At 40.9% G+C, this 24,162-nt stretch overlaps 1 protein-coding gene across 1 annotated transcript in view; it reads left to right on the top strand.

The window, feature by feature from the left end:
- LOC126092214 (WD40 repeat-containing protein SMU1) overlaps positions 1-24,162 on the top strand; it is a 114,381-nt gene that overhangs the window by 12,577 nt on the left and 77,642 nt on the right. Inside the window, exons 3-4 of the mRNA XM_049907710.1 lie at positions 9,410-9,553; positions 12,158-12,272. Of these exons, the coding sequence (XP_049763667.1) occupies positions 9,410-9,553; positions 12,158-12,272 (259 nt within the window). The remainder of the gene's footprint in view (positions 1-9,409; positions 9,554-12,157; positions 12,273-24,162) is intronic.

Genomic DNA, 24,162 nt, shown 5'->3' on the forward strand with positions numbered 1-24,162 from the left:
AAACTGTTTGTATGGATTTCTGGTGGTGCAGTGGCTTTCTTCCACTGTCCTTACATCGTGGGTCTATTGCTCTTCCATTTGTTGAAACTATGAAATTCGTGAGGATCATGCTTGATAGCAAACATTCTTAGTCCTCCCATGTGTCCTACCTGGCAACCTTCTGTACCCGGTCCCTCCGTATACTAAGTGTCCTCAGCAGTACTTCATGGGGAGTGGATCGGACCACGTCCCTCCGTTTGTACCTATCCCGTGCCCATTTGAAAATTTGAAACTATACTATGGGTGTTTCGTTTATGCATCTGCAAGTCCGTCCATCTTATGCTATCTCAATATGATCCACCATTGTGGCATCCGCGTGGCCACTGGCGTGTTTTACACGAGGCTGGCTGAGAGTCTGTTTGCAAAAGCTGCTGTACTACCACTGTTTTACCGCCGTGACTTTCTCCTCAGCAGATGTGCATGCCGTTTGTCTACCATGTGTGGCCACTCATCCTATGCCACCTCCTTTGATGACTCCTTTAGCCGCCAGTATGGGGCACATCCCTCTTCTCAGTTACCTCCTGGAGTTTGCTTTTGGCTATTGCTCTGGCAACTTAACTTCACGCTACCTGCCTCTTTCTCAATGGGTGTGAATCCTGAGCACCATCTTGGCTTTGTGCGGCAGCTATTGTTCACCTTGGACTTCATTTGCTTCCTGAGGACGCTACTCCAGGCTCAATCTATCGCCATTTTTTTGTCGACCTTCGCAAAAAACTTCGCGATAGTACCTTTTTGTGCACTGATCGCTCTCAGATCGACTGTGGTGTGCCTTTGTTATTGTCACCAACGAGTTTTGGTATTGGCTTCTGGAACACTTCAGAGCCAGTACATTGGCCCCAGGAAAGCTTTCACTTGCACACTGTTGATGGATACGCTGTGATGTTGTTGTGGGTCCCTGGTCATGTCTCTCTGATGGGAAATGAGGCTGCTCACACTGCTGCCAAGGCTGCAGTCCTCCTTCCGCGGCATGCTAGTTCTTCCATTCCCTCCAATGATGTCTGTGTTGCTGTCTGTCGGCAGGTGCTGTCCCTTTGCCATCACCACTTGTCTTCCCTTCATGGGAACAACTTCTGGGAAATTAAACCTCTTCCAGCAGCTTGGCTGACATCCTCTCAGCCCGCTCGCTGCAAGGAGATCATTTTAGCTAGGTTTGCTTATTGGGCACTGTTGTTTCAGTCATTACCATTTGTTAAGTGGTGTTCATTGTGTTCATTGTCATCAACTTTGATGGTTTGCCATTTCCTCACCAAATGTGCTTTTTTTTACCACTTATTTTCTAATTTGTTTTTGCTGTATGAGTTATCGATTGGGCTTGACATTTATTTGTTTTTAACACCTTTTTTGTCTTCATGTTCTACAATTCTAACATGGACGTGTTTGACGTTATTTGTTTTTGTGCCCTAAAACAAAACAAACAAACAGGATGCAGCATGTCCAAAACATGGGAATTCTTGGTGCTGAGCCAACAAACAAAATTGTGTAAACACCCACACTTTAAGGAAGGTAAAGCTGTCTGAAAACAGTATGGCAACAGTGCTGCCCATGGAATGGAAACTGACTTCTGATGCACTAGTGGAAAGATGTACTAAAGGTGAAATGCATAAAGTGAGTGAATCCCTCCACTGCATAACATGTAGATGTAACATGGGTCATTTCGGTTGCTTCCAAAAAAGTTACTCACAAGGTTTGAGGCAAGTAACACTTGTAGATTCTGCAAGAAGACTTTCAGTGTTGTGGGATCACAGTTGTGTCATATGAGCAACAAGAGAAATTTTGCAGAAGAAAGATAATGAAAGAAGAGGGAGACAGCAGATAAGAAGATTATTGCTTCTGACAGCCCCACACACAAACCAAGAGGCTTTTTATATCAGTCTGCAGCTCATGGTCTTGCGGTCGCGTTCTCACTTCCCGAGCATGGGGTCCTGGGTTCGATTCTCAGCGGGGTCAGGGATTTTCACCTGCCTCGATATGACTGGGTGTTTGTGTTTTCTTCATCATTTCATTATCATTCCTGAAAGTAGCACGATTGCGTCCTACAAACCAATCATCATCATTATTTTCATATCAGTCATCATCATCATCATCATCATCATCATCATCATTTAAGACTGAATATGCCTTTCAGCGTTCAGTCTGGAGCATAGCCCCCTTATAAAATTCCTCCATGATCCCCTATTCAGTGCTAACATTGGTGCCTCTTCTGATGTTAAACCTATTACTTCAAAATCATTCTTAACTGAATCCAGGTACCTTCTCCTTGGTCTGCCCTGACTACTCCTACCCTCTACTGCAGAACCCATGAGTCTCTTGGGTAACCTTGCTTCTCCCATGCGTGTAACATGACCCCACCATCTAAGCCTGTTCACCCTGACTGTTACATCTATAGAGTTCATTCCCAGTTTTTCTTTGATTTCCTCATTGTGGACACCCTCCTGCCATTGTTCCCATCTACTAGTACCTGCAATCATCCTAGCTACTTTCATATCCGTAACCTCAACCTTGTTGATAACTTAACCTGAATCTACCCAGCTTTCGCTCCCATACAACAAAGTTGGTCGAAAGATTGAACGGTGCACAGATAACTTAGTCTTGGTACTGACTTCCTTCTTGCAGAAGAGAGTAGATCGTAGCTGAGCGCTCACTGCATTAGCTTTGCTACACCTCGCTTCCAGTTCTTTCACTATGTTGCCATCCTGTGAGAATACGCATCCTAAGTACTTGAAACTGTCCAGCTGTTCTAAATTTGTTCCTCCTATTTGGCACTCAATCCGTTTATATTTCTTTCCCACTGACATTACTTTCATTTTGGAGATGCTAATCTTCATACCATAGTCCTTACATTTCTGATCTAGCTCTGAAATATTACTTTGCAAACTTTCAATCGAATCTGCCATCACAACTAAGTCATCCGCATATGCAAGACTGCTTATTTTGTGTTCACATATCTTAATCTCACCCAGCCAGTCTATTGTTTTCAACATATGATCCATAAATAGTATGAACAACAGTGGAGACCGGTTGCAGCCTTGTCTTACCCCTGAAACTACTCTGAACCATGAACTCAATTTACCGTCAACTCTAACTGCTGCCTGACTATCCATGTAAAGACCTTTAATTGCTTGCAAAAGTTTGCCTCCTATTCCATAATCTCGTAGAAAAGACAATAACTTCCTCCTAGGAACCCGGTCATATGCCTTTTCTAGATCTATAAAGCATAGATTCAATTCCCTGTTCCACTCATAACACTTCTCCATTATTTGCCGTAAGCTAAAGATCTGGTCCTGACAACCTCTAAGAGGCCTAAACCCACACTGATTTTCATCCAATTGGTCTTCAACTAATACTCGCACTTTCCTTTCAACAATACCTGAGAAGATTTTACCCACAACGCTGATTAAAGAGATACCTCTGTAGTTGTTACAATCTTTTCTGTTTCCATGTTTATAAAGATTGGTGTGATTACTGCTTTTGTCCAGTCTGATGGAACCTGTCCCCACTCCCACGCCATTTTAATTATCCTGTGTAGCCATTTAAGACCTGACATTCCACTGTATTTGATGAGTTCCGACTTAATTTCATCCACCCTAGCTGCTTTATTGCACTGCAATCTATTGACCATTTTGTTCACTTCCTCAAATGTGATCCTATTTCCATCATCATTCCTATCCCATTCTACCTCGAAATCTGAAACATTACTGATCATATTTTCACCTACATTGAGCAACTCTTCAAAATATTCCCTCCATCTGCCCAAGGAATCCACAGGATTCACGAGCAGTTTTCCTGACCTGTCCAAAATACTTGTCATTTCCTTCTTATCTCCCTTTCGAAGACTGCTAATTACACTCCAGAATGGTTTTCCAGCAGCTTGACCCATAGTCTCTAACCTATTTCCAAAGTCTTCCCAAGATTTCTTCTTGGATGCTGCAATTATCTGTTTTGCTTTGTTTCTTTCTTCAACATAACTGTCTCTGTCTACCTGAGTTCTAGTATGTAGCCATTTTTGATACGCCTTCTTTTTCCATTTACAGGCTGCCCTGACTGTGCCATTCCACCAAGCTGTTTGCTTCATCCTACTTTTACACACTACTGTTCCAAGACATTCTTTAGCCACTTCTAGTACTGTGTCCCTGTACCTTGTCCATTCCTTTTCCAGTGACTGTAATTGACTACATTCAACTAACTGGTACCTTTCTGAGATCGCTGTTATGTACTTGTGCCTGATTTCCTTATGCTGAAGTTTCTTCACTCTTATCCTCCTACATATGGACCTGACCTCCTGCACTTTTGGCCTCACAATCCCAGCTTCACTGCAGATTAAATAATGATCAGTGTCATCAAAGAATCCCCTGAATACATGTGTGTCCCTCACAGCCCTCCTGAATTCCTGATCTGTTATTATATAGTCAATGACAGATCTGGTTCCCCTGCCTTCCCAAGTATACCGGTGAATGTTCTTATGTTTAAAAAAGGAGTGTGTGATTACTAAGCCCATACTAGCACAGAAATCCAAGAGTTGTTTCCTGTTCCTGTTGGCCTCCATATCCTCTCCAAATTTACCCATAACCTTTTCATACCCTTCTGTTCGATTTCCAATCCTGGCATTAAAATCACCCATGAGCAGAACACTGTCCTTGTCCTTTACTCTAACAACTACATCACTGAGTGCCTCATAAAAACTATCCATCTTGATCTGTCCCTTCACAATGCGAATATACTGACACAATCCTAATTTTCTTGCTAGACACTGTCAAATCTATCCACATCAGTCGTTCATTTACATACCTTATTGCAACTACGCTGGGTTCCATTTCTTTCCTGGTGTAAAGCCCTACGCCCCATTGTGCTATTCCTGCTTTGGCTCCTGACAGGTAGACCTTGTATTCTCCCACTTCCTCTTCTTTCTCACCCCTTACCCGAATGTCGCTAACAGCTAAAACGTCCAGCCCCATCTTACTTGCAGCCTCTGCCAGCTCTACCTTCTTCCCAGAGTAGCCCCCATTGATATTAATTGCTCCTCATCTCATTACCATTTGTTTGCCAAGTCGTATCTTAGGAGTCCCTGGTTTGTCAGTTAGAGGTGGGACTCCGTCACCTCCAAAGGTCCAAGGCATTTTGCTCTGATTGTTGCCAGCATCATATTTAAAGTACCAGGGAAGCAGGTTGTTAGCCTTACTTGCCCCGAGTCCCATTGAGTTTTACCCCTAATGGTTGAGGGACTAACCGGTGGATTTGGTAGTCTTTGCCGTATGAGCACAAAGGTGACCACGACTCAGAATATGTCCGAGATGCCCACCTTTATTCCAAAGTAACTGGTATCTCGACTGTCGGGACCACTTACTTGGCCACTCATACGTTGCCCGTGGTTCGTGAACTGGGACATGACTACAGGAACCCACACCATGAACCACAGTCTGGACATTTAAATTTTTTATTGCTGTTTTCTTGAAATTTTTTCCCTGTGGGTTATTCTTCCTATAAAATGTTCATTGTCCAGCAGATTACATGACAGGGTACTGAAGCTGATGGGTTCATGTATTCAGACATGTGATGAATCAAGATTTCCCTGAATTTTTATATTGTAAGTAACTTGTAAACATTTTAAATAAATAATAAAATAAAGTTTTTTGTTTTGTCTAATGGTGTGACATACTTCAGAAATTTCAGACACTCATTTGTCATGAGAATACAAAAACCCAGGTAAAATGCAAGAGATACTATACAATCAGAGTGAGCAGGTTCACAATTTTAACTCCACTAACTTAATTTTGTAGTGTGAGTAACTTTTTATAGTGATGCACAATAAAAACAACTAATTTACCTAACTACACAAAGATATTAGTTACAAAATGAACTATGAAGGGCCGCTGTTTATCTTATTAAAACTATGTGGTGCAAATTTAATAAAGCTGGCATTTGCAGTGTAGAAATACAAAGTTTCGGCCATGCATATCATTAAAGTTTTATTGTATTTCATGGCCTGTATTTAACTTGTTTAGTTGTTAACATGGAAAATAAGTCTTTCAGCATCTAAAATTGTCAGCCTTCATTCATGCTGGCATAATGATCTGTTTCCTTAACAATGCCCAAAGCTGGAATGTCTAGGTGTACACATATCTTTTAACTCTATGTGTCTGCATCTGCGTTAAGACTGCTGGCTCCGGGCTAAAATATGCTGCTCATTAATGTATGTGCATATCTTTAAAATTAGTCCCAATACACTGTAAGTTTATCTTCTGTTAGTATCGGAATTTATTCTGTTTTACATAGTACACTACAAGAACAGGACTTTTTCAGGTCAATAATAGAATTTTACCTATGGGAAATATCTGTGAAGAAAATAGAATTCAAACTCTATGATGTAATTAATGTTAATAGATAAAGAAGCAGCCCATTAATATCTTATAGCCCATGTACGGAAAGCTTTAAAATTTTGGGAATAAATCTAAAAATAATAATGGCAATTCAAACATTACAATTTCTCTGTATCTGAAATTAAAATTGGCTGTATGTATCACATAGTTTTCAAGTAACAAAGCTTATGTCATAGATGTTGTTTTTCATGCACATTACTTAAAAAAATACACAGATGAAGCTCTGCTACAATGAAAGAAACATTTTCAAAAATATTTGGATTCCAATAAATAGACGAAGATAAAATGAGAAAACATGGTTAAACTGAAAAGTAAAATAAATGACTCTGAAAAGTGATGCATAATGGATGAACGAATTGGCCTGTGCTACCTGTGTGTACTTTTTGGTGGTCTTTGTGTCAACTTTGAACCATTATTGCTCTTAATAATATGTGATATCTGTTGAATATCCAGGTGTTCCATGTCTATAAACAAGTGATCATTATACAGGGTGATTCAAAAAGAATACCACAACTTTAAAAATGTGTATTTAATGAAAGAAACATAATATAACCTTCTGTTATTATGGCCCCCTCCAGACACTCGAGCAATATCAACCCGATACTCCAACTCGTTCCACACTCTCTGTAGCATATCAGGCGTAACAGTTTGGATAGCTGCTGTTATTTCTCGTTTCAAATCATCAATGGTGGCTGGGAGAGGTGGCCGAAACACCATATCCTTAACATACCCCCATAAGAAGAAATCGCAGGGGGTAAGATCAGGGCTTCTTGGAGGCCAGTGATGAAGTGCTCACGGGCTGCCTGGCAGCCGGTCCATCGCCTCGGGTAGTTGACGCTCAGGTAGTTACGGACAGATAAGTGCCAATGTGGTGGCTTTAACACCATACTTCGTTCGAAATGCACGCTGAACAACTGTCGTCGATTCACTTCTGCCGTACTCAATAACACAAAAAGCTTTCTGTTGAGCGGTCGCCATCTTAGCATCAACTGACGCTGACGCCTAGTCAACAGCGCCTCAAGCGAACAAATGTACAACTAAATGAAACTTTATAGTTCCCTTAATTCACCAACAGATAGTGCTTAGCTCTGCCTTTTGTCGTTGCAGAGTTTTAAATTCCTAAAGTTGTGGTATTCTTTTTGAATCACCCTGTATTATAGTATTTGTTATTACCCCTCAAATCAAACTGAATACCTGGCTGGGGTGGAATCACCGTTGTGTATATGCCTGAGAAATTTGGGGGAGATGTAGCAATAACACACACTACAATATTGTTACAAATGTAGAACTGTCAAGCGCTACTTGTATGAATGAAGTGCTTATGTAGAATAAGGATAGAAATAGGACGTACAATATACCTCATTTTGGCTGTTCATGACACTTTGCTGGCATTATGTGAAAGTTTCCTTCCCTGATGATGTTGCTGTTGTCCACAACTTTGTGTTGATCCATTGTCAGCTGTTTCAGGTACAGATGATGATGCTGACTCTTTATTCAAATCCATGGCAACTGATTTTATTATATTTTCAGCTTCTTCGTCTGTAAGAGTATCTTCCCTCCAGTTGTCAATACACTTGTTCGGAATGATACATGGCCTTTCTAATCTTCCAATGTTGCAACAACGAAATCTAATGTCAAAGCAGCAGAAGCAAATTGACCATGTGATCTAGTGGTTAGCGTTTTTGGTTAGTAAAGTTGAGGTCTCAGATTTGATTTCTGTTGACCACCTTTTCTTGGTGGAAAGATCTGTAAGGAGGTTCACTGAGCCTTGTGAGGCCAACTGAAACACCACTTGAAAGTGAAATCATCAAAATTTAGGCACGAGTTGCCGAACTGTTGTTTGTCAAAAGGCTTGTGCCAGGTGAAGTAATGGATGACATTTATTTATTAGCAGTAAATGTGTGAACCGTTATTTTTCAGGTTCGAGTGTGAGATGCTTGATATATTACAGCTACAGGTCTTACTTTTTGCAAGATTGCAGGCTAATTCTACAAGTTTTAGGTCTATATGGTAGGGCTTCAGTATAAAGGGAACCATTTTCTTTCAAAATTTTGTAGTGGAATTAACTAACTAATACTCATTGAAAGTACCTTGTAACATATATTTTGTGGTTGCTTTCTGAATTTGAATATAAATATTATGTTGTCTCATTGAACTGATGGACAATGTATTTTTCTAGTAAATTACCAATGCTTTTTGGCTTTTCTCCTCACTTTGTCTTATCTGACACAGTACGCATTTTTTGAGTAACTTGGTGACATCATTACCATAAAAGCATGCTTACTTCTCAGTGAAGTTGTTAGAGAGTATTAATATTTGAAGATTTTGCTTATGACAACTATGAAATTGCAGGAAGGAAAATTTTTGTAGTGCATATCACATAAAAAAATAAAAAATAAATAAAAATAAATAATAATAATAATAATAATAAAAAAAACGGTCTGCTGACACAGTGGGGAGACACAAGTTTGTGATAATGTTGCATAAAGTTAGTAAACCCTGATGCCAAATCGAGCAATGTGGCTCAGTAGTTAGCACACCAAACTTGCATTTGGGAGGATGACAGTTGAAATCTGTGTCTGACCATTCTGGTTTAGATTTCCCTCGATTTCCCTAAATTGCTCCTGGCAAATGCTGACATGGTTCCTTTGAAAGGGCACAGTAGATTTCCTTCTTCCATCCTTGAAACGATCCGAGCTGGTGCCCCACCTCTGAGACTTTGTAGTAGATGGGCTGTTGAACTGTAATCTTTCATATTTCCTTCCTGAAACCATTGATTGTGTACTGTACACATAAATGCAAGATCTGTAAGAATTTGAATGATAGTTTTTTTTTTATTCTGTAGATTTATATTCATATTAACCTAACGATTTTGACAGCAAATGATAACCCTGTGCTGAATTTTCTATAGGTCACTACTCACTGTTTTGAGATAAAATATGTATATATAGATCATATAGTGTGCAGTGATAAAGGTTTTGTTGTTTATGTTCTAGGATGAGACTGGTGTTTCCCTTAACACTGTGGACAGTGTTGAAGGTTTTGTGGCTGACATCAATAATGGCCATTGGGATACAGTGCTTAAAGCAATTCAGTCACTTAAACTTCCAGACAAGAAGCTTATTGATCTCTATGAGCAGGTAAACTTTTACAGCAGCTCATCACTGTACCTTAGTCTTTTACTGCATTGTCAGTTATTAGTGTATTTTATACAAATCCCTTGTTTCATAATTTTTTTAATCCGCTTTCTGTGAATTATGGTAGTGATTCATTCAGTGTGTGAGTAACTTTGGTTCCAAGGGTTCCATTAAATTTGGTATGTAAGATCATCTGTATGGTTTGAAAGAATTTAAAATCAATTTTGAGTCTTTCCTTCTCATCCTGTATGTTAAGTCTCCCGTGACCCATGGTTCTGAGTGACCTTCCCAAAATCTACCCCTTTTCCAAGACCTCTCCAGTCCTTTTCCTTTACCCTATTTCCATCCCCTTCAACCCTTCTGCTCCAAAAGTTTACCAATTACAACAGTATTTTATGTGTGGGTTCTGCGGCTGCTTGGTAAGTAGATTTTTTATCTACCCAATTAAATAATTTTAAAAATAACGTTGTAATTATGTGATCTTATCAGTTTACATGCATGAACTCTGCCACCTCTTGTGGGTAGGGATAACAAGACAGTTGTCTTCAAATATGTAGTAAGGGCAGTTCGCTAAGATCTTAAGCTGCAAAAGGATAAAACAATGTTACTTGTATCACGTATAGTTTGCCAGAAATAGCTGAGGATACACTAGTGTAAACTTTTCAGATGTGCATTCCTTGAAATTGCATGCTGTGTCAAAATAATACATCCCTGTATTATTTTAGTGTGCAGTGTGTAAAATTGTTAAGAATGTTGTTAAAATAAAACTGCAGGAATGATATGTGTGAATGAAATTAACTTTTTCCATGAGTTAAATACACAGCAGTTGGATATATGTATATGATTCCACATGGGGTATTAAGCATGGTGTGAAGCCACTACAGTCAGTACCTCTAAACATCGTGGCACTGAATGAATAAGGAATGGGGTATGTTCCTGAGGAATTCGCCTGCTTGTGGTTTGTATGTGAATCTACAAAGGCAACCTTGGCTGCGGGAAGAGTGTGACTGACAAAAATTTGTACCAACCATTCTGCAAACATTCTGCCTGGGTAAGCAAGTCTTCCGGTGTTGCATTTTCAGCTGCCTCCTCCAAAAGGCATTCCACTTCAGTCAATGCAATTTTTGTTTTGTTTTCTGCAGCAATATGACATTTAATGTGCCCCTAATCAGCTCTTTTGCGTGGAAGTGGCAGTAGTAGGGAGGCAGTCTGAGCACTTAATGCCTGTATTTTTTTGTTATTTCATCCACAATGTAAACTGGATTCTGTGGCTTGAGTTGTGACAAAAGTTCTAATAATTGTGCCCTTGTCAAATTACTACCAGCCCATATCATACCTGTCTAGCCAGCAAACGATGTCATTTTTCTTCATAGCTTTTGTGGGCATTTTATCTTGTACAATCAAATGATATATAGTGTTATCCATAATAATTACAGAGTCTTTCATTACGTTCTGATCATGCACAAAGGTATTGTGATTTGTCTCCTCATGGTACTCTGAAGTATTGTTTGAACTGAATAACAGCAGACAATGAAAGCTTCGAATTTGCAGCACTTGCTATAATTATTCCTTTTCCTCTGCCTATCGGAGCTGCCATACTGTTGCTGACAGTATTGTATATCCAGCTATTTTTCAAACTGTGTCTTGCAGCCACCCATGTTTCATCAAGCCAAATGATACAGTAAAAATTTGTTCCTATGTATTCTTTAAGAAAGCGGCATCGCCAGGCTGCAATTTCTTAGCGATACAATAATAACTTGTCGCCAGAAATGGATTTATAGCGAAATTGTAACTTTTTCACAATTCTTAACATGGAGGACCATTGCTACACAGGTAGCATGTCACTTTTTGTGTCGGATACTCCTTCTTTGAATAATATGCATATATCTGACAGTGAATTGCATTTTCCTGAAAACAGTTCAGATTTGTGACCCTCTTCTCGAGGTACCTCTTCTTCCCATGTGTCTCCAGGTCAGACGACTCGCCTGATTTTTCTTTCACAAGTTTCTCCTTGCAGATTCTTATCACTTATCATTCACTGATCTCTAGAGCTGCTGCAGTTTGCTCGACCTCTTTATCCAAAGGAACTAGAGGCACTCCTGAATCCCCATCTCTCTCAAAATACTCCCTCAAAGAACACTTGAATTCAACCATCTGACTGCGTATAATCACGCCATGTCCGACATTTTTTGAAAGTTTTCTAGGTGTGTACAGCATTAGGGTGCCCATCTTTCAACTACTTTCGTCGCACATTGTAAGGCACATGAAGATAAATGTCACCCAAACCTCTCACTACAACGGCTTCGTGAGGACTTTCTGGCACAATGCCTTAGGCAGGGCAGTGCAGTGGAAGTGGCAATGCTGTGGGAGCTGATGGTGACACGCCCTGTTGGTTTGTTTGAGGCAGGAGCCATGCAGGCTGTGAACTGTAAAGTAACCACTAGTTTAAATCAGACTGTAGAGAACTCTTTAGTGTCAAGTCAGCCTAATGATGTATCTTTGTTGTTATCCTATTGTGGTCATTGTATTTTTCTTGCCCTGTTCATTGCCCTTTTTAGGAAAAGCAACCAGGTATTGGCAATGTGTAATGCTTGTTTGTTTTTTCAGGTTGTGTTAGAACTGATTGAACTACGTGAACTGGGTGCAGCTCGATCACTTCTTAGACAGACAGATCCAATGATTATGATGAAGCAGCAGGAACCGGAGAGATATATTCATCTAGGTTGGTTACATGAAATGTTTTTTTTTTTTTTTAAATGCCTTTGTTTGCAGACGTTAACTTTATGTGCAAAATAATCGATAACAACTTTGAGTTGTTGTTCTTTGTGGATGTGTCATTTTGTTCATGAGTATTGTGGTTTGTAAGAACTTCTATAACTGGAGACTAGCAGACTGCAAATTAACCCTTCCTCACATGTTGGCTGAAATGGTGACAGGGATTGCTATAACTGAAGTTTTGAGTGTACATTATATTTAATCAACATTACGTGTCAGTTCGACACTGATTTGGAAAATGGCATAGTATGCTCGTGTTGAAGTAAATGTCAAATCTATGCACACGTTGATGGATTTATGAAGGATAGAGTGTTGCTTCGCCAATGGCCTTGCCACTGTGGTAACACCGGTTCCCGTCAGATCATCGAAGTTAAGCGCTGTCTGGCTGGGCTAGCACTTATTTGGATGACGATCCGGTCTGCTGAGCGCTGTTGGCAAGTGGGGTGCACTCAACTCTAGTGAGGCAAACGGAAGAGCTATTGATTGAAAAGTAGTGGCTCAGGTCTCATAAACTGACATATGGCCGGGAGAGGAATGTGCTGACCACATGTGCCTCCATATCTGCATCCAGTGATGCCTATGGGCTGAGGATGGCATGGTAGCCAGTTGGTACCATTGGACCTTCATAGCCTGTTCAGGCAGAATTTAATTTAGTTTGGTTTGATGTGTCACCTCAGTCTGTTTGCTTCCAGTGGAGGTACATTATACAGCTGATGACCAGACAGTGAAAGTGGAGCTACAACAGCACACCTTTAATAGTCTTTTAAATTAACAAACACAATTTCAATCACTGTTTCCATGCCTCTTCATCTTCTGATATTCTCTGTCAGTTCTTCAGTTTTTTTTTTTTTTTTTTTTTTTTTTTTTTTTTTTTTTTTTTTAAATCTCAATGGTCAGGTGGTCCACCTCATGATCTTTCTGTGGGCCTCCAGTTTAGTACTGCCACTGTGTTGTTTATCATGTTTATCACTTCTTCATGCAATATGTCGTGCCCATTTCCATTTTAGAGCCCTTCCCTTTCCACAACATCCTGAACTCCTGCTGGTGTTCATATGCCATCACTTCTTTTTCGATCTTCTTCGTGAGACATAATTTCCCTAAATCTCTCTAGACAAATGATGGGATGATTCCTTTGAAAAGGCACAGCCGATTTCCTTCCCCATACTTGAAATATTCAGAGCATGTACTCTAGTCTCTAATGACCTTGATGTCGACAGGATGTTAAACACTGATTTTCCTTCCTTCCTTCCTTCATTCCTTCCTTCCTTCCTTCCTCCCATCCTTCTCAGTGAGACATAGCAGTAACCTTCCCATAGATCTCCGAGCTGTTAGGAGTTTTTTTTGAAAAACTTGTTTAAAATCTAAGCTTGACAACCATACATTAGTACAGGATGAACACACTTTTTGAAAACAACCTTTTTTGATTTGTTAGCATTTGTGTTTCTTTCATGAATCCTCCAACATAGATTGTTTCGGTGAAAAATTTCAAATTTTAAGTTTCCTTGGATACTAATTAACTGTCTCATATATACATATTTGTTAAAATTTTTTTCACCAGTGTCATTCAACATAATTTGTCTTGCAGTTACGTATTTCTTGTGCATGTTATTTGTTTTGGATAAATTTAGCTTAAGGACCACCTTTTCGCAACTATCTGATAAATCTGGTATATAGGATTGCATATATAAATTTCTCCCAGTAACATATAACATTATCTCTAAATCCTTGCTGAACCAACTTGATCCATAACCAGAGCCACATACTGGCGAGCCTCAGGCAAGATTCAGGAAAGGGAGATCCTGTATTGAACAGATCTGGCAACTCATACTGCACATCAGACAATGCCAGAACACTACAGTCACATTTGTGGATTTCAAAAAGCTTGACAAACAAAAGTTGTTTAATAGCCCATAAGCATCAAGAGTTGATAAACAGACCAGGGCCATCATCCACGTAACCTTATCAGGAAACTCTTTAAAAATGAAATTTGTGGGAGAAATCTCAAACTCATTTGAAGTTCACACAGGAGTCCAACAAGGTGATGGCTTATTGCCAATCTTGCTCAACATTGTTTTGGAAAAATAATCAGGAATGGGAGAAGCACATCAAAGGTATCCAAATTGGAAAACAAGAGAGGAAATGCTTGGCCCTTGGCCTTGGTCCTAACCGCCGTCTGCTTCACGTCTACTGTGCAGCGAGCTACCTTAATTTAAGTATTAACTGTATTTTTCTTACTTGTCACTTCTTCTTCCATGTGTTTTTGCTTTTAGGAAGCTTTAATTGTCGAGTGCTATTAATAGTGTTCCATAGATTTCGTGTTTGTTTTGAATACAGACAGAGAGAGTCCCTTTAGTCAACCATAGTGCCAGTAGTGCTAGTGTTTGTTTTCAATACAGTCCAGAGACAGGTAGTGCTATTTTCATTGTTTTCTACAAGAAGTGGCTAGCAATCACAGTTTAGTCAATAATCAGCCGCCTTTAGTGAATTAGCAGTCTAGTAAAAGTTGATTAACTCTCTTCAGTAAATTGATTCCTTAGGATGGATAGGACGTGTGACTGCTGTGTACGGACGCAGGAGGAGCTGGCCACTGTTCGCGAACAGCTGAACGTGTTGATGGCCGCGGTCAGCCGTCTTCAGGCTGCTGCATTGGAGTGTAGCGGCAGTGGGGAGTCTGGTGTGTCGCAAGGTACACCCCAGGTGTTACATGCTTCACCCACTGTCCCTGCTGTCGAGACATCTTCGCGGGTACCGGGCGCGGTTGGGCCACCCTCTCCCCAAGGGGAGTGGCGGGTTCAGCGTCGTTCGCGGCGCACGAGGCGAGGCGGAGGCGGAGGGTAAATGTGGAGGCTGGCCGTGTGGCATCGCCCGCTCTGCCTGTGAGTGGACATGTGGCTGCTCCTTCAGCAAGGTCCGAGCAGGCACATGGGGGGAGGGGTTTATTAGTTATTGGGAGCTCCAACGTTAGGCGGGTGATGGAGCCCCTTAGGGAAATAGCGGAAAGGTCGGGGAAGGAGGGCATTGTTCACTCTGTCTGCTTTCCGGGGGGGTCTCATCCGATATGTGGAGGAGGCCCTACCGGCGGCGATAGAGAGCACTGGGTGTACCTGACTGCAAATTGTTACTCATGTCGGCACCAATGACTCCTGCCATCTGGGTTCAGAGGTCATCCTCAGTTCGTAGAGGCGGTTGGCGGAATTGGTGAAGGCAGAAAGCCTCGCTTGCGGGGTGGAATCAGAGCTAACTATTTGTAGTATCGTTCCCAGAACCGATCGCGGTCCTGTGGTTTGGAGCCGAGTGGAAGGCTTAAACCAGAGGCTCAGACGATTCTGCGGAGATCTGGGGTGCAAATTTCTCGACCTCCGCTATTGGGTGGAGAAATGTAGGGTCCCCATGAATAGGTCAGGCGTGCACTACACGCCGGAAGCGGCTACAAGGGTAGCGGAGTACGTGTGGAGTACACATGGGGGTTTTTTAGGTCAGAGAATTCCCTCCCTAGGCCCGACAAGACGCCTCGTGAGACGCGGCAAGGTAGGAGTAGGCAAAATGCAACAGGGAATAACAATATTAATGTGCTAATAGTAAACTGCAGGAGCGTCTATAGAAAGGTCCCAGAACTGCTCTCATTAATAAACAGTCACAACGCCCATATAGTACTAGGGACAGAAAGTTGGCTGAAACCAGACGTAAACAGTAATGAAATCCTAAACTCAGATTGGAATGTATACCGCAGAGACAGGCTGGACAGTGAAGGGGAAGGTGTGTTTATAGTGATAAGAAGTGCAATAGTATCGAAGGAAATCCGAAATGTGAAATGATTTGGGTGAAGGTCACGGTTAAAGCAGGCTCAGACATGGTAATTGGATGTCTCTATAGGCCCCCGGGCTCAGCAGCTGTTGTGGCTGAGCACCAGGATAATTTGGAAAATATTTCGAGTAGATTTCCCCACCATGTTATAGTTATGGGTGGAGATTTTAATTTGCCGGATATAGACTGGGAGACTCAAACGTTCATAACGGGTGGCAGGGACAAGTAATCCAGTGAAAATTTTTTAAGTGCTTTATCTGAAAACTACCTTGAGCAGTTAAACAGAGAACCGACTCGTGGCGATAACATATTAGACCTTCTGGTGACAAACAGACCCGAACTATTTGAAACAGTTAACGCAGAACAGGGAATCAGCAATCATAAAGCGGTTACGGCATCGATGATTTAAGCCGTAAATAGAAATATTAAAAAAGGTAGGAATATTTTTCTGTTTAGCAAAAGTGACAAAAAGCAGAGTACAGAGTACCTGATGGCTCAACACAAAAGTTTTGTCTCAAGTACAGATAGTGTTTAGGATCAGTGGACAAAGTTCAAAACCATCGTACAATATGCGTTAGATGAGTATGTGCCAAGCAAGATCGTAAGAGATGGAAAAGAGCCACCGTGGTACAACAACCGAGTTAGAAAACTGCTGCGGAAGCAAAGGGAACTTCACAGCAAACATAAACATAGCCAAAGCCTTGCAGACAAACAAAAATTACGCGAAGGGAAATGTAGTGTGAGGAAGGCTATGCAAGAGGCGTTCAATGAATTCGAAAGTAAAGTTCTATGTACTGACTTGGCAGAAAATCCTAAGAAATTTTGGTCTTATGTCAAAGCGGTAGGTGGATCAAAACAAAATGTCCAGACACTCTGTGACCAAAATGGAACTGAAACAGAGGATGACAGACTAAAGGTTGAAATACTAAATGTCTTTTTCCAAAGCTGTTTCACAGAGGAAGACTGCACTGTAGTTCCTTCTCTAGATTGTTGCACAGATGACAAAATGGTAGATATCGAAATAGACAACAGAGGGATAGAGAAACAATTAAAATCGCTCAAAAGAGGAAAGGCCGCTGGACCTGATGGGATACCAGTTCGATTTTACACAGAGTACGCGAAGGAACTTGCCCCCCTTCTTGCAGCAGTGTACCGTAGGTCTCTAGAAGAGCGTAGTGTTCCAAAGGATTGGAAAAGGGCACAGGTCATCCCCGTTTTCAAGAAGGGACGTCGAACAGATGTGCAGAACTATAGACCTATATCTCTAACGTCGATCAGTTGTAGAATTTTGGAACATGTATTACGTTCGAGTATAATTACTTTTCTGGAGACTAGAAATCTACTCTGTAGGAATCAGCATGGGTTTCGAAAAAGACGGTCGTGTGAAACCCAGCTCGCGCTATTCGTCCACGAGACTCAGAGGGCCATAGACACGGGTTCACAGGTAGATGCCGTGTTTCTTGACTTCCGCAAGGCATTCGATACAGTTCCCCATAGTCGTTTAATGAACAAAGTAAGAGCATATGGACTATCAGACCAATTGTGTGATTGGATCGAGGAGTTCCTAGATAACAGAACTCAGCATGTCATTCTCAATGGAGAGAAGTCTTCCGAAGTAAGAGTGATTTCAGGTGTGCTGCAGGGGAGTGTCATAGGACCGTTGCTATTTGCAATATACATAAATGACCTGGTGGATGACATCGGAAGTTCACTGAGGCTTTTTGCAGATGATGCTGTGGTGTATCGACAGGTTGTAACAATGGAAAATTGTACTGAAATGCAGGAGGATCTGCAGAGAATTGACGCATGGTGCAGGGAATGGCAATTGAATCTCAATGTAGACAAGTGTAATGTGCCGCGAATACATAGAAAGATAGATCCCTTATCATTTAGCTACAAACTAGCAACTGGAAGCAGTTAATTCCATAAATTATCTGAGAGTACGCATTAGGAGTGATTTAAAATGGAATGATCATATAAAGTTGATCGTCGGTAAAGCAGACGCCAGACTGAGATTTATTGGAAGAATCTTAAGGAAATGCAATCCGAAAACAAAGGAAGTAGGTTATAGTACGCTTGTTCGCCCACTGCTTGAATACTGCTCAGCAGTGTGGGATCCATACCAGATAGGGTTGATAGAAGAGATAGAGAAGATCCAACGGAGAGCAGTGCATTTCGTTACAGGATCATTTAGTAATTGCGAAAGATGATAGATAAACTCCAGTGGAAGACTCTGCAGGAGAGACGCTCAGTAGCTCGGTACGGGCTTTTGTCAAAGTTTCGAGAACATACCTTCACCGAAGAGTCAAGCAGTATATTGCTCCCTCCTACATATATCTCGCGAAGAGACCATGAGGATAAAATCAGAGAGATTAGAGCCCACACAGAAGCATACCAACAATCCTTCTTTCCACGAACAATACGAGACTGGAACAGAAGGGAGAACCGATAGAGGTACTCAGGGTACCCTCCGCCACGCACCGTCAGGTGGCTTGCGGAGTATGGATGTAGATGTAGATGTAGATGTAGATGACCTGGCTATGTCAACAAACAACGAAGATGAAGTGAAACTAGCACTTGATAAACTATATCAAATCTTCTGCAAAACTGTACTCCAAATTTCCTATGAATAAATTCAGTATAAGGACACCAAATCAGAGGAGAATCCATCCAACCCAAAGGACTGAACACAGTCTCCAACACAGAAAGAATATTCAAATTGCAAAAACCAAACTGACATGGAGTCACAACAACAAAAGACAACTCGTAATGCAAGACTACTTCATTACAATATGGTTGTCATACCAAAAGCCTTGCATGCAGAAGAAACAACTGTAATTAGAGGGATGACAAAAATTTATCACATAGGAACCAAGAATGAAAAAATTTCAGAAAAATCTATAGCACTGTTCTCAGAGATGGCATTTGTGTCAGACAACCTGCAAAGCTACTCTAAGAACACACAGACATCACATGTGAATTTAGGAAAAAGATGCATACACTTCTGTGGACATCTATGTAGGATGGATGAAAACAGACACACTAACAAAAAAGTAGCTTTGTTAAAGCAAGCAAATGGAAGACCAGGTGGATGAAAGGAACACAAGAAGACCTCCAACAATAGAAAAATTTCAGAAGAAGAAATTGAGGCCAGAAAACAGTTCAGAAAAAAGATCAGAAATAAGAAAACTGGACAAATCTCAACAAAAGAAACATCAGGGGAAAAATGGGCAGATGAAAGGAAGAAGAAGTGCAGTGAATTAATGAAGAGGTTTTAGGCAGAATAGAAAATAAAACTTTGATTGGCTCAAGTTCACATGCTCTCATAAAAGGGAATAATCCTTGTTCATTGGTCCATAGAGAATTGGTAATCAGATTTTATTAAGTGGGTCATGGTTCCAGTTTTAAAGAATTTTGCTTATATCTATGTTATATTCATGTTGTATGTCCCATACAACCTCCCACCACCACCTTCTCCAGTCCGGTCACTAACACCACCTATCCCATCAAAGGCAGGGCTACCTGTGAAACCAGTCATGTGGTCTGCATGCTAAGCTGCAACCACTGTGCTGCATTCTATGTAGGCATGACAACCAACAAGCTGTCTGTCCGCCTGAATGGTCACCGAAAAACTGTGGCCAAAAAACAAGTCAACCACCCTGTTGCTGAGCACACTGCCAAACATGATATCCTTCATTTCAATGACTGCGTCACAGCCTGTACCATATGGATCTTTCCCACCAACACCATTCTGAATTGCGCAGGTGGGAACTTTTCCTGCAGTACATCCTTCGTTCCCTTAACCCTCCTGGCCTCAACCTTCATTAGTCGCTGTCCTCACCCATTCAGCCCCTTCCATGCTCCCATTCCAGCACTAGACAGCCGTCATTCCACCACCACACCCTGTCTTTTATTTATTGTATTTTATTTAATTTGTTTATTTGTTTCTCTCTATTTCTCTCCTTTTCTGCTACTCCCCCCTCCCCCTCACCTCCCCCTGCCTGTTGTCCAACCTGCAGCACTTCACTGCCCACCATACTATTCCTCCCCCACCCCAGCCTCCTCCTTTCCCCCACCCAGTCGCCACTCCCATCACGCTCTGGTGCTGCTGCTCGCAGTGTGGTTTCAGTTGCCTAAGACTGCAGTCGTGTGTGTGTGTGTGTGTGTGTGTGTGTGTGTGTGTGTGTGTGTATTGTTGACAAAGGCCATAGGCCGAAAGCTTTAACTGTGAAAATCTTTTTCTTGTGTCTGTCTGCAACTCAGCATCTCCGCTATATGGTGAGTAGCAACTTTCCTTTTCAGAATATTGTTGTAAAGCAACTTGGGTATCTCCAGATGGAAAGACAGTGAATTCTGTACTGGTATAGACAAGAATAAAGAAGGGATACAAAATGTCAAGGCGCAAGAGGTGCTGAATGTGGATCGGACCACTTGCTTGTAGAACAGTGAAGAAGGCAATGTGGTGACCCAGAAAATGCAAAGGAATACAAAACATTACTAGATATGATCAGGAAAGCCCTGAACAAAGACAGGCGGCACTTTATAGATCAAATTGAGCAATGGTTTTGAAGCATTGGAGAATGAAGATGACGGAAATGTTGAGATAGATCAGAATTGGAAGGTAATTGCAGGTGTAATTAAAGAAGTAGCCCAAGAAGTAATTCCCAAGTGAATTAACCCGTTCGCTGCTTCAGATGTGCTCTCTGCATTCCACACTGAGGAGGCTTTTCTTATGGCTGTACATTTGCCTAATTATGTTGCCTGTGCTGAAGAGATGGCGTTCTGGCCAATATGAAATACTAATCGTCCAATATTTCAAAAGCTATTAGATGAAAAAATTAGATTTTTCCACGTCTTACAGTCTTTATACCTTCACTCGATATGTAACTAAATTTCTTTTCATTATATGTCAAGCCTTCAAGAAGGCTTATAATAGTATCCATAGACCAAATCTGGTTAAAACCATAACAGAATTTGGCATATTAAATAAACCGGTGAGATTTACAGAGATGCGCTTAAATGACACAAAATATAAAGTTAAAATTGGCAATGAAATGACAAAAAGTTTCCAAGCATACATAGTGTTAAGCCTACATGGAATGATACATAGTGTTAAGATTAGGAGATGGATTATCACCTGTCCTTTCCAATCTGGCACTTGAAAAGCAAGAGTTCAACAAAGTAATTTTTATGGTTGTTCAAATCAACAACTAAAATACAACCTATCTGGCATATGCAGCTTATTATCCTAATAGCCTGCACACAAGAAGAACTGAAAAGAAGTATTTTGACCCTGAAATCAATGGCATCACACACAGTATTAAGATAAAGAGTTGGATTATCACCTGTCATTTCCAATCTGGCACTGGAAAGACAGAGTACATGATCAAACAAAGATAGGCTTGCAAGTCCCAAAATCAACAATGAGCTGTACCAGGTACAAATCTGTGAAAGAATTCAAATATATTGGATCGATTTCAATTGAAGTAATGTTAACTGAAGCAGAGATTAAGGCAAGACTGCTGGTAGGAAACACATGGTATTATTCTCTAAATCCTGAATTATGATCTAGAAGTGTATCACAACTACTGTAAGTAAGACTTTTTTTAGTGATGCCAGTAGTACCATGTTGTTGTGGTCTTCAGTCCTGAGACTGGTTTGATGCAGCTCTCCATGCTACTCTATCCTGTGCAAGCTTCTTCATCTCCCAGTACCTACTGCAGCCTACATCCTTCTGGATCTGCTTAGTGTACTCATCTCTTGGTCTCCCTCTACGATTTTTACCCTCCACGCTGCCCTCCAGTATTAAATTGGTGATCCCTTGATGCCTCAGGACATGTCCTACCAACCGATCCCTTCTTCTGGTCAAGTTGTGCCACAAACTTCTCTTCTCCCCTATTCTAGTCAATACCTCGTCATTAGTTATGTGATCTACCCATCTAATCTTCAGCATTCTTCTGTAGCACCACATTTCGAAAGCTTCTATTCTCTTCTTGTCTAAACTATTTATCGTCCACATTTCACTTCCATACATGGCTACACTCCATACAAATACTTTCAGAAACGACTTCCTAACACTTAAATCAATACTCGATGTTAACAAACTTCTCTTCTTCAGAAATGCTTTCCTTGCCATTGCCAGTCTACATTTTATATCCTCTCTACTTCGACCACCATCAGTTATTTTGCTCCCCAAATAGCAAAACTCCTTTACTACTTTAAGTGTCTCATTTCCTAATCTAATTCCCTCAGCATCACCCGACTTAATTCGACTACAGTCCATTATCCTTGTTTTGCTTTTGTTGATGTTCATCTTATACCTTCCTTTCAAGACACTGTCCATTCCGTTCAACTGCTCTTCCAAGTCCTTTGCTGTTTCTGACAGAATTACAATTTCATCGGCGAACCTCAAAGTTTTTATTTCTTCTCCATGGATTTTAATACCTACTCTGAACTTTTCTTTTGTTTCCTTTACTGCTTACTCAATATACAGATTGAATAGCATCGGGGAGAGTACCATATGGCTGTTAAACCTGGAGCATCCAAAAACAAGAATTTAACTGATTGCTAGGAAGGTCCTCAAGTAAATACATGTACCTGTCGGTGACCAACTTTTGGTGAACGGAGAAGGCATCACAATGCAGAACTAGAATAACTAACTATACAAGGAACCTATTATCTTTGGAGTGATGGAAAGCAAAAGACTCCAGTGAAATAAACACATAACAAGAATGACAGAAAGGAGATGGCCCAAAATTTCTGTGGACTAGGTGCTATCAGGTGGCAGAGCAGTCAAAGACCTATGAAGAGATGGAAGGATAGAGTAGACTGGCAGCCTTGATAGAGTAGACTGGCAGCCTTGGAGAACTTGGGACAGATAGCAGAAGACAGAAGCAGATAGAGAGCTTTAACTGTGACTGTGCATGATCGTCTGGGGCTGATCGCATAAAGTAAAGTAAGTAGTGGATTAGGATAGCTTCTTTGCACAGTATTAAATCTTGCAAGTATTTAGGAGCCACAGTAGAGTATGTTTTGTTAAAAGATCCTCTGCACACAGATACTAGAGAGAGGTGGTCAGCTTTAGAAATAGCACTTATCATTTTTCTCCTTAAGATTTCTGACTGAACAGTTCCTTGGCAGATCACTCCCTTGGGGACTAACTGCTCTTTTGTGAGTACGTATGTGGGAAGTGTCTGACACTGAGCTAGTGCAGGACTTGGTCCTTATCCTGTGCTGCAATCTTACTCTTTGACTAAATCTTTTCTCAGACTTCACCTCTAAAATCAAATACTTCACTTCATATCATTACGAGCCGAAGAACTTTCCTTCCTTGACCATTCCATGGAAGGAATGCAGAACCAAGAAACTGCAGAAACTTGTTCACCTCACATTCTGGTTTTCTCCCAATCCCTTTCTCGTCCTGTTCAAAAATGGAGCAAGGGAAAAATGATTGTATGCCTCTGTAGGAGCGCTGACACTCTTATCTGACACTTGAGTAGTACTCAGGAATGGGTCACACAGGTAATCTATATGCTGTTTCATTTGTAGATGAGCTAAACTTCCCTGTAATTCTCACAGTAAACTGAAGTCAACCTTTCTCCTTCTGTACATTGACCTTACATGCTCATCTTTGCAACATTTCACCTACATATTTAACCAATATGACTGTGTTAACCCTTTTCACTCCCAACAGCGAATGGCACTTGTCATTGCAAATTTTGTTTTCCCCTCCTGTGTTGAACTTCAGTCAACACGATTTTTCATAGCTCTCCATTGCACCAGTCTCAAATCTGTCTGTACTAGGCATCAGTGCTGCATAGTGCTACTATCACAGGAAGCCTATATTAACCCAGTGCCACACTGTAACAATTGTGTTGAGAGAAAGTTTGTAATTATTATGTTCAAGTTAGTAGGTGTAAAATGGCTAGTTCTTTGTGCCCAGTCCTTTCTGAGGAAGAGATTGTAAAGCTTTTAGAGGAATGTCTATGTGCAAACAAATATAAGGACGATTTTGATGATGACAGTCATTCATT

Source organism: Schistocerca cancellata, chromosome 7 (assembly GCF_023864275.1).
Source record: "Schistocerca cancellata isolate TAMUIC-IGC-003103 chromosome 7, iqSchCanc2.1, whole genome shotgun sequence".
In the NCBI taxonomy this organism is placed as follows: Eukaryota; Metazoa; Arthropoda; class Insecta; order Orthoptera; family Acrididae; genus Schistocerca; species Schistocerca cancellata.